The 11,868-nt window shown below is 39.0% G+C and overlaps 1 protein-coding gene across 1 annotated transcript in view; it reads right to left on the bottom strand.

Moving 5' to 3' along the window:
- SPEF2 (sperm flagellar 2) overlaps positions 1–11,868 on the bottom strand; it is a 369,265-nt gene that overhangs the window by 216,230 nt on the left and 141,167 nt on the right. The window contains exons 10-11 of the mRNA XM_042782582.1: positions 6,312–6,531; positions 2,821–2,975 (exon numbers count right to left, since the gene is read on the bottom strand). Coding sequence (XP_042638516.1) covers positions 2,821–2,975; positions 6,312–6,531 — 375 coding nt within the window. The remainder of the gene's footprint in view (positions 1–2,820; positions 2,976–6,311; positions 6,532–11,868) is intronic.

Below are 11,868 nucleotides of genomic sequence, written 5' to 3'. Positions count from 1 at the left end.
AGAAGGGAAAGATAATCTCCCTCTAAAAGATGAAAAACCAACCCCTCTGGTAGAATTGTGAGTGCATACTAAATCTACACATTATCTGGCAGTGATGACAATAATGTCATCACAGGAGGAGCTGAGTTTATGCTGGAATACAAGGAAACTAATATGGTAAACCATTGCCACAAGTAGAAAAGACTTCAAGATTTAACACTGTTTTCCTTTAATGGTTCTACAAAGGACCTAAAGGAGAAAAGCCCAGATCCCAAGGGAGATCATTTTTCATGAGGTTTGGGAAGCTTCTGTCTATTTGCCTTGTTCAAGGCTGGAATACACATAGCTTCATCTAAGGAACTTAGGATCTTAGCTTCATTCTGGTGGGTTGAAGAGACCAGACCCTGCAGCATCCTTCAACACAGTGAACACAGTACTCACACAGACCTGCATAGTGAAAACAAACAAGATAATTGTACCTCCCTGTAAAGCCAGGAAGAGTGAGAGTGATTCATTCTGGCTATTTTCATAACAACAAAAAAACTTCTCGGTGTAGGAGCATGAAAAGATTTCTTGGCAATTTCCTCTCTTATTCTATGGTTGTAGGCAAGGTTTTTAGGGAACTCTGTGCTTGTTTTGGTCCTCTGCCAAAAGCACCATGTAGACAAGTAGGCATCACGTCCCCAACATATGTTTGTGCTCACGTACGTGTATTCTGCCTGTCTGTGTCTCCAGTGTAAATGATGGATGACTTGTTTTTCCATCATGTGTACTAGGTATAGCTTTACCTTCTGACTCCGGTAATGCATCACTTGAAACTGGACCAGCTGAAGATACACTTCCTTGAACCTTTGAGGGAGAAAACACACACACACACACACACACACAGACAGATCTTAACATTCTTTTATTTTAACATTTCCAATCTTATTTCTATAAGTAAAAGTTTGAGAAAAATAACATCATATACATAACATCCATTACCACTCACTGCCGTTGAGTTGGATCCAACTCATAGTGACCCCTCCTTTGGTTTCCGAGGCAGTATCACTATAGAAGTAGATTCCCCAACCTTCCTTCCAAGGAGTGGCTGGTGGGTTTGAACCATCAGCCTTCTGGTTAGCAGTCAGATACCTTAGGTATTATGCCACTAGAGTTACCATACATAATTATGAAAAAAAAATTATATAAAATTATAAATTATACAACTATAATTGCAAAAAACAGTTATGAAAACATTATATACATAATGTAATTATAATTATATATATAACACATATAATATTAGTGATATCAAAGACTGATGTTTTGATCCTAAATGATGATTTTTGAGAAAGAAACAAAAATTAATGATAATTTTACTTTTAGGAACACCAGTAAATTGTGGTGTCATCTCCCTTTCAAAAGGCCTTCAGTTTCTATGCAAATGTATAGCAACTGCAATTTTGGTTATACAATGGATACTGAGAAAGAGGTAGGTTTATGAAAAAGCACCTTAGGAAGAACAATTATATAAACAACACATAGAAGTGTCAGTCTTAGCCTAATCTAATACCTTGTTGAACTGAAAGAAGAGATACAACATGATGAAGTAAACTTTTCCCAGTTGTTTTCACAATTCATGATTAAATGGTAGATGTTTACATATTTTGCAGCCCATGTAAATGATCTGCTAATTTATCCAATTGCAGCGACAGTATAAGGCAGGGGATAGAGTACAAAAGAAAAAAAAAAAATCCATGAAGTCACTGCCATCGTGTTGATTCCGACTCATAGCAACCCCCTTTGGGTTTCTGAGGTGGTAAATTTTTATGGAAGTAGATTGCCCAGTCTTCCTTCCATGGAGTACCTGGTGTGTTTGAACTGCCAACCTTCTGGTTAGCAGTCAAATACCTTAGGCACTGCATGACCAGAGCTCCTTAGGGAAAAGATTATTGAGTTGAAAATCTGGAATACCAGGTTCCAACCACAGTGTAGCCACCAGCATGCAATATGACCCTGAGCAAACCAAGTCATGCTTAGGGTCTCTATTACCTCCTCTGTAAAAGGAGAGGCTGAAGTGCATCAATGATTCTCAAGGTGGGGCCACATTGCCTATTTATCTGCTAGAATCATCATGCAATAATATTACAGAATGCAATACTTAAGAGACTGTGTTATGCATATAATCGTACAGAGACCAAAAGGGGAGAAAAAAAATCTTAGCATACTAGTCTAGATCACATAGGAGCGAACTATAATGTTGTGGGTCAAATGTGGCCTCCAGCTGACTGGGCTAACACTGTGAGCCTGTGAGTCAAGAGAGAATGAGCCAAATGTCCCCTTCCACTTCTGTTCTCCTCCACTCCAGTACCTGCCTCTGTAGTCACTGCCCAAGGCCAGCACCTGTCACATGTTGGGGACTCCGTTGTTGGCAACTGCAAAGCCTTGAGTGGTGGAATCTCAGACCAGAAGTTGACAACTTAGTAAGTTCCTCCTAACCTTCCTACCCTCCACCCCCCACCATTACATATACACTCCAGTTTCCTTACACCCCTTTGGTCCCAGTGACTCTTTCAGCAGGATAATGTCTCCAACTGACCAAAACTGGGCACAATGAGGTCCCATGACCCTGGACTGCCTACTGCAAAGCAAAACAGGTGAGAGGGGTTGGACAGGAGCTTCTCTCTTCTCGTATAAGTACCTACATGATATCCTCGATTTTGCATCTTGACCACCCAAACCTAAAATATTTCTTTTCTCTCCTTTACAGAAAAAGTTTCCAAATTCCTGGTCTAAATGTCTTGTTGATTCCATTCAGCTTCAAATCTCTACTGTAAATGAGCAAAAAGTCCCACTTGCCTGGCTTTCTTTATTACTGTGTTTCAAACCTGGAACATCTTTCTCTTTAGCTTCTTGCTGATCCAGTAGGGTCTCACTGGCTTCTTCCTTGTCATGAAAGGCTTGGATAGCTTCTTGGACAAGAGTGTCAATAGAGAGTATCTGAATAGGAAAGTCTAAAGTATGAAAGTTGATTTTATTAATAACTTTTCATTTAGGAAATCAACATCATTGTCCTTATGTGCTAGACTCCCCTATAGAACTGTCTTTAGTTTCCCCTAGCCCTGTCTTGCATCAAGCTACCTTTTCTTTTTTAAATTATGGTAAAATTCATGTAACACAGAATTCACCATTACCCGGTTTCAAGTGTACAATTCAGTGGCATTTAGTACATTTAACAGTGTTCTGCACCCATCATCACCATCCAGTTCTAGAATATCATCATCAACTCAAAAGAAATTGCACACCCATGAAACAGTGTTTCCCCACCCTACACTTTGTCTGACCTACTTTGGTCATGTTGTCAGAAGGGACCATTTCCTGGAGAAGGCTATCATGCTTGGTAAAGTGGAGGGTCAGTAAGAAAGAGGAAGACCCTCAACAAGATGCATTGATACAGTGGCTACAATGATGGGCTCAAGTATAGCAAGGATTGTGGGGCTGGCACACGACCGGGCAGTGTTTTGTTCTGCTACACATGGGGTTGCTATGAGTCGGAGCTGACTTGACGCCATCTAACAAAAACAAAAACAACAATTACCTCAGCCTGACCCTGGCAACCACTAATCTGTTTTCTGTCTCTATGCATTTTCCTATTCTGGATATTTCACATAAGTGGAATTGTATAAGCTGTGGCCTTTTCTATCTGGCTGCTTTCACATAGTATAATGTTCTCAAGTTTCATCCACCTTGTAGCTTAGATCAGTACTTCTTCCTTTTTCATTGATGAATATTATTCATTGTGTGGATACATCAGTTGTGTATTCATTCATCAGCTGAAGTGCATTTGGATTGTTTCTATCTTTTGGCTATTGTGAATAATGCTGCTATGAACACTACTGTACATACTATTCTGTGAGTATCTGTGTTCACCTCTTTTGATAAACATATGTCAGAGTAGAAGAGTTGGACCATATGGTAACTCTATGTTTAACTTATTCAGGAACTACCAACTGTCTTCTACAGTGACTATACCATTTTACATTCCCACCAGGAATACATGAGAGTCCCAATTTCTCTACATCCTTGCCAACCCTTATTCTTTTTTTTTGTTTCTTTCTTTCTTTGTTTGACTATACCTATCCTGAAGTGGTATTTCATTTTAGTTTTGTCAAACTGCTTTTTAAGGAAGTCCTTTCAGCACTCCAAGAATGACCTAACCCTCCTGCCTTGGAATGGGTACAAGATGAACTTGTATTAGTGAAAACTTTTTTCCAGTGGAAACAGTAATCAGTAAGTGTTATTGAATTTGTTGTTGTTGTTGTTAAGTGCTGTCGAGTCATTTCCAACTCATAGCGACCCCACGCACAGCAGAACGAAACACTGCCCGATCCCGTGCCAGCCCCACAATCCCTGCTATACTTGAGCCCATCATCGCAGCCACCATATCAATCCATCTCGTTGAAGGCCTCCCCCTCTTTCTTCGACCCTCCACCCTACCAAGCATGACATCCTTCTCCAGGGAATGGTCCCTTCTTACAACATGACCAAAACAGGTGAGACGAAGTCTGGCCATTCTTGCTTCCAAGGAGCATTCCGGCTGCACTTCCTCCAGGACAGATCTGTTAGTTCTTTTAGCAGTCCATGGTACTTTCAGCATTCTCCGCCAGCACCACAACTCAAAAGCATCAACTCTTTTTTGGTCTTCCTTATTCATTGTCCAGCTCTCACATGCATACCAGGCGATTGGAAATATCATGGCTTGTGTCAGGCGCACCTTAGTACTCAAGGAGATATCCTTGCTCCTCAGCACTTGAAACAGTTCCTTCGCAGTTGACTTTCCCAATGCTACATGTCGTCTAATGTCCTGACTGCTGCTTCCATTGGCATCGATTGTAGAACCAAGCAACGTGAATTCTTTGACAACCTCAATCTTCTCTCCATTGATTGTGATGCTGCTCATTGGTCCAGTTGTGAGGATTTTTGTTTTCTTTATGTTGAGATGTAATCCATACTGCAGACTGTATTCTTCAACTTTCATCAGTAGGTGCCTTAAGTCATCCTCGCTTTCAGCAAGCAAAGTTGTATCATCTGCATATCTCAGGTTGTTAATGATTCTTCCTCCAATCCTGATACCACGTTTTTCTTTATATAGTCCAGCTTCTCGGATTATTTGCTCAGCATATAGATTGAATAAGTGTGGAGAAAGAATACAACCCTGACGCACTCCCTTCTTGATTTTAAACCATGTAGTGTCCCCTTGTTCTGTTCGAACGACAGCCTCCTGGTCAAGGTACAGATTCCTCAGGAGTACAATCAAGTGCTCGGGGATTCCCATTCTTCTCAATGTTGTCCATAATTTGTCATGATCCACACAATCAAATGCCTTTGCATAGTCAATAAAACACAAGGAAACATCTTTCTGGTATTCCCTGCCTTGAGCCAAGATCCATCTGACAACAGCTATGATATCCCTTGTTCCACGTCCTCTTCTGAATCTGGCTTGAACCTCTGGAAGTTCTCTGTCAATATACTGCTGCAAACGTTTCTGAATTATCTTCAGTAAGATCTTACTTGCATGTGATATTAATGATATTGTTCTATAATTTCTACATTCTGTGGGATCACCTTTCTTTGGAATGGGCACAAATATGGATCTCTTCCAGTCAGTTGGCCAGGTAGCTGTCCTCCAAATCTCTTGGCATAACTGAATGAGTGTTATTGAATAAAAGCTAGTAAAACAGATGAAGAACTGTAATGTTGCTTCTAATGGAAAAAGCCAAAGACTCATTAAAGACAGGGAGATAAGAAATTAATACATGTTAAAGAATTAAAACATTTACTATTTTAAGTGGGTTAATATTTGTGACAAATTATTAACTACCCATTTTATTGCTAAAGTAAATAAAAACTGCAAGGAAAAATTAAAGACTTGTTATTTCTGTTTATACTATGTATAATGATACATAGATACATAGGGTGACTATATGACCAGGTTTGGGGGACAGTCTCAGTTGACAACGCTATACTCTCTGAAGTGCTCTGGGTTGGACAATAAATGTCATCTTTTTGATGACAGAGATTTCTCAATATATCAGCATACTTTCTACAGACATACCTAGCTACTTGCAGCTACTAAACCCATGCCATCGAGTCGGATCCGACTCATAGCAACCCCTCCTTGGGTTTCTGAGGCAGCATCACTACAGAAGTAGATTGTTCCATCTTCCTTCCAAGGAGTGGAAAGTGGGTTTGAACCGCCAGCATCCTGGTTAGCAGTCAAATGTCTTAGGCACTATGCTACCAGTGTAAATAGAATGCAATAAATAAAATTTTTAAAAAAGGAATTTTACCTTTTTGTAGAGACTTTAGACTGGTAGTTTTTCCACTAAATGTTTTCCCCAGTATGCACCCTTTAATAGCAAATGAAGATACATCAGGTATTGTTGATTCAACTGGAGGAGGAAGAGTTTTTTCAAGCAGTCTGTGAAGCACATGGCCCAGTATGTTATTGTTGGAGGGTGGTAAATTATCAACCATCTCTTCTGGTAAGGACCACTCTCCAACCATGTTCTGTGAAAATAACAAACAAAACTGAAACATCCTTACAAATGGAATTGAGGCATATAAGAAATCTGAATATTAAAAGTAAACCCAAATTATTACCAAATAAAAAGAAATGAATACTTTAAATAATTATTATTTTTATTGATGATTTGCTACAACTTATTATATGAATGAAGCATGACAATAAATTTACTATTAGTTCTGCACAAAGGTAAAGAATAGCAACTATCAATGTTGTTACATAATAGGAAAGGAGGTAACAAGAGATAGTAGTAATAAAACTTAAAAATTTTTAACATAATATGGAGGAGTCTATTATAGTAACATTACAGTTATTGTAATGAATAATAAGGAGCTCTGGTGGTGTAGTGGATAAGGCATTTGGCTGCTAACCAGAAATTCAATGGTTGAACCCACCAGCTGCTCGGTGGAGATAAGATGGGCCAATCAACTTTATCTATAAAGATTTACAGCCTCAGAAACCCAATGGGAGTCACTATGAGTTGGAAAAGACACAATGGAGGTGAGATTTTTTTTTTTTTTTTTGATAAATATATTCTAAGAAATCACAGATGATTAAAATGAATTTAATTGGTTGAAGATATGAATAGCCATGAAAGAAATGAAAATCATGTCTTGAAAACACTGATGGTTTATATACATTTCTAGTTTGGGCAATCTATTTCCATAGCGATCCTGCCTTGGAAACCCAAGGAGGGGTAGCTATGAGTTGGATCCAGTTTGATGGCAGTGAGGTTTTTTTTTTTTTTTAAATTACTTCATTAAACAGAAATTTAGATGTTATTTAAAGTTTTCTAGAGTATGGAAGAAGGCTTCCCAGGCCACTTGATAAGACTAATACAACCCTGATACCAAAAAGTATCAAAAGTAATTAACAAAACAGCATCTGCAAAGAAAAACACAAGTCAATCTCACTTGGAAATATTTTGCAAGAATCATGCATACTCTACTAACAAAATCAACATTATATTGTTGTTGTTGTTGTTATGTGCTGTTGAGTCAGACCTGACTCATAGCGACCCCTCCTTGCGTTTCCAAGGCAGTATCACTACAGAAGTAGATTGCCCAACCTTCCTTCTGAGGACTGGTGGGTTTGAATCCAGCCTCTGGTAAGCAGTTAAGTGCCTTAGGCACTATGCTACCAGAGCTCCCAACATTATGTTAACATACAATAAAGATTCTTACATTTTTTTAGGTGATATTTTGTTTCTGGTGAAGGTCTATACAGCAAGCTAGATTCCCATTTGACAATGTCCACACAAATTGTTCACTGACATTAGTTACATTGAATATAGCGTCAAAATTCTCTTTGTGTTCTGTTTATTCTCTTTTCAATACAATAGTTTCCCTGTCCCCTTATCTTCCCATCTCCGTTTTTAAGGAATTGTTGACTTTTCAGTCTTATACTGTTAGTTTTTAAGAAGGGCACCAATATTTCCTCTAGTTTGCTAAAAGGTGATCTCAGGGATTGGTTCAGTTTTAGGTTTAAAGACTATCTCAGGAGATAGTCTCAGGAGGTCATCTGTACTGTTTTAGTTTGTTTGATTTTTTTTTTTCCTTTGGCTATTCACAGTTTGTCTGTTTAATTTCCAATAGGAATTTGAGTTTTCTTCCATATTTTTCTCTCATTCTGTCCAGGAACAACTATTGTGGCCCTGGTCAGATGATCAGAGGTGGTAGCCCGGCATGATCTAGTGCTTCTGGCCTGAGGGTAAATGAGGTTATGGCTCATGTAGACTTCCTTCTTCACTGAGTTCTTGGTTACCTTCTTACTGTTTTGCTACTGATGATTTGAGAATAGTAGTTGTAGCCTAGAAGACTATTCACAAATTTTTAAGACTCCAGACAGTACTCTAGTGAGTACCTAGTGAAGTGATGCTGATCATGATTTTTGTCTGGTGGCAGACAAAAGCTCTGGTGGCATAGTGATTAAAGAATTTGGCTGCTAACCAAAAGGTCAGTTGTTCAAACCCACCAGCTGTTCCATGGGAGAAAGATGAGGCAATCTGCTTCTGTAACGATTTACAACCTTAGAAACCCTATGAGGCAGTTCTACTCTGTCCTATAGAGTTGCTTTGAGTCGGGATTGAGTTGATGACAGTAGGGTTTTTGTGGGTTATGTTATGCCAATTGACTGAGTTGTATCGTGAAACTATGACTATGGTCCTATGCCTTCAAATTCAGAAGACTAAGGATGCAAAGTGCTTGGTTATACCTAACGCATATCTTTATTTTTATCTTCAGTAAACATGTGCCTGTACCCACATATTTGTATATACACTTAACTATAAGGAAGTCTGGTAGTGTAATGCCTAAGGCATTTGACTGCTAACCAGAAGGCTGGCGGTTCAAACCCACCAGCCACTCCTCAGAAGGAAGGTTGGGCAATCTACTTCCATAGTGATACTGACTCGGAAACCCAAGGAGGGGTCATTATGGGTTGGATCCAACTCAACGACACACAACAATAACATAAGGAAGTCTGGTGGCATAGTGGGTAAGGCATTTGACTGCTAACCAGAAGGTTAGCAACCCACCAGCAGTTCAAACCCACCAGCTGCTCCATGGGAGGAAAATGAGGCAACCTACTTCCATAATGATTTATAGCCTTGAAAACTCAGTGGAGGTTGCTATGAGTCAGACTCAACTCTATGGCAGTGGGTTTGTTTTTTTGGCTATCGATACATCTATCTGTTCCTCCTTATGTACACATCTGTACTTACCCATATTGCAACTGGCCTATACCCATTCATATGTGCTTAACCATCTGTTATTACTTTGATTGTGCTGTGCTTACTAAATCCACAATCGGTGTCACTTTTCCCATTATAAAAAAATAACTAGTCTATGCTGTATAAACTACTTTCCCCACCCACCTTCTTCTTACTAACCATCAATGTCTGACTGACATTTAATGCACATTCACTAGGTGTTACACATGGTGTTTGAATGAATTTTCTGAAACGATTCTCTCATACTCTGATATATATATATATTATTACTATCTTCCCAAATTAAGTTATTTGTCCATAGTCATAATAAGTAGTAATGGTACAGCCTAGATTGAAATCCAGGCAGTCAGATTCCAGAACATGAGTTCATAGCCTATATGTTAAACAGTTTTTTTATAACTGAATAAATGTTATGTATGAATCTATAATGCATTAATAGGTTAAATTTTTTTTTTTAAAGCATATGGTTATCTTGGACCAAGAAACATGACAAAATTTCAAATTCATTCTCAATTAAAAAAAAATACTGGTAAAATGAAAATTAAACAAATCTCTCTTTCTTTTTTAATGGGATAAGCACCTACTCAGCTATGATTTATTAATACCAAGCCAAAATTCAGGCTATATTGTTGGTGTTGTTGTTAGGTGCCATTGAGTCAAGTTTTGACTCAAACCAATCCTATGTGACAGAAATGCCCCATAAAATTTCTTAATAAACTAAGACTTTAAGATGACTTCCTTAATATCTTCTGTGCCAATACCTAAAGGTGAGCCATTAAACACATTTTTAAGTCAGGAACAAGATAAAGATGTTTATCATTAATGCTATTAGTCACTTTGGTCTTTATGTTCTTTCCAGTGCAAAAAAAGAAGTGGCATTGTCCCTGGAGCAGTGGTGGCTGCTGTAAAATTGATTTCTTGGTGCAGAATTGACTGCTATAACATGAACTTCTAGTGCCTGTGGTGGTTGTAGTGGTGATTTTTCTCCTCAGACCTTGCTTGGATGTCATTTTCTTTGGAACCGTAGCCTTGAGCCCGTTTCCCAAGGCCACTACTGATTCTTTAAACTATTTAACATATTTTGAATACATGTTTCTGCTTAACCAGCAAGAATCAGCTTTTGTAGTTTGCAATTAAAAATGTTGACAAATCAGACCCTCTACAACAAAGAAAAGAGGAACCAATTAACACAGATACAGAAGATAATCCTAGAGCCCGGAGCTTTGAAAGGAATGATACAGGAGTGGACTAAACTCCAACTAGCAGAAGAACCTACATGAAAACAGCAAAAAAGGAGACATACAGAGCTGCGGACCCTCAGCGATCCTGAAAGCACGGACACTTTTGGTATTGTCAAGTGGTGTTGTATCCTTTCACCATACTTATTCAATCTGTTTGCTAAGCAAATAATATGAAACGCCGGACTATATGAAGAAGAACATGGCATCAGGATTGGAGGAAGGCTTGTTAACAACCTGAGATATGCAGACAACATAACTTTTCTTACTGAAAGTAAGGATGACTTGGAGCACTTACTGATGAAGATTATAGACTGCAATCTGCAGTATGGATTACACCTCAATATAAAGAAAACAAAAATCCTCACAAATGGACCAATGAGCAGCACCATGATAGATAAAGAGACTGAAGTTGTCAAAGACTTCATATTACTTGGTTCTACAACTAACACCAATGGAAGCAGCAGTTAAGACACCAAAAGATGTATTGCATTGGGCAAATTTGTTGCAAAAGACCTTTCAAGTGCTGAAAAGTAAAGATATCTCCTGAAGACTAAGATGTGCCTAACCCAACCCATATTTTCAATCGCCTCATATGTATGTGGGAGATGGACAATGAGTAAGGAAGACAGAAGAAGAGCTGATGCTTTTTAGTTATGATATTAGTGAAGAATACTGAAAGTACCATGGACTGCCAAAAGAATGAACAAATCTGTTTTGGAAGAAGTGTAACAGGAAGGCTACTTGGAAACAAGAATGGGCACACTGTCTCACCTGCTTTGGTCATGTTGTCAGAAGGGACCATTCTCTGGAGAAGAATGTCATGCTTGGCAAAGCAGAGGGTCAACAAGAGAGGGGAAGGTCCTGAACTAGATTTATTGACATGGTGGCTGCAGTGATGGGCTCAGGTATAGTAGGGATCATGAGGCTGGCACTGGACAGGGCAGTGTTTCATTCTGTAGCACATAAGGTCACTAGGAGTCAGAGACAACTTAACTGCACATAACAACAACAAGTTGGTATTAAGACCTAAGAATTAACCTAAAAATTGGTCCTTCTAGCCAGGTGCTGCACAGAGGACTGCTCTGGTGGCTGATGAATAAAAGGGGAAAGAGCAAACAAGGAGACAAAATGAGCTGTGGACTTTTGGCTGTCTGGAGGGTGCAGCCATTTTGAATGTTTACAAGCATTTTGACTGTTCTCTCAACTTCCAGGGACCTAAGAATAGGCTCCACTTGCTGGGGACAGCAAGGACATACCAGACACTGAAAACTAAAAAGGTGTGATATTCCCCTTATTGCTCTTATACCCCACATCCTCTTGATGAACAGAGGTGCAGCCATCCCTCACTC

This window comes from Orycteropus afer, unplaced genomic scaffold (genome assembly GCF_000298275.1).
Source record: "Orycteropus afer afer isolate SDZICR_OR568_19922 unplaced genomic scaffold, OryAfe1.0 scaffold00378, whole genome shotgun sequence".
In the NCBI taxonomy this organism is placed as follows: Eukaryota; Metazoa; Chordata; class Mammalia; order Tubulidentata; family Orycteropodidae; genus Orycteropus; species Orycteropus afer.
Note: the sequence above shows the minus strand (reverse complement) of the source record. Positions and strands in the feature narration are given on the sequence as shown.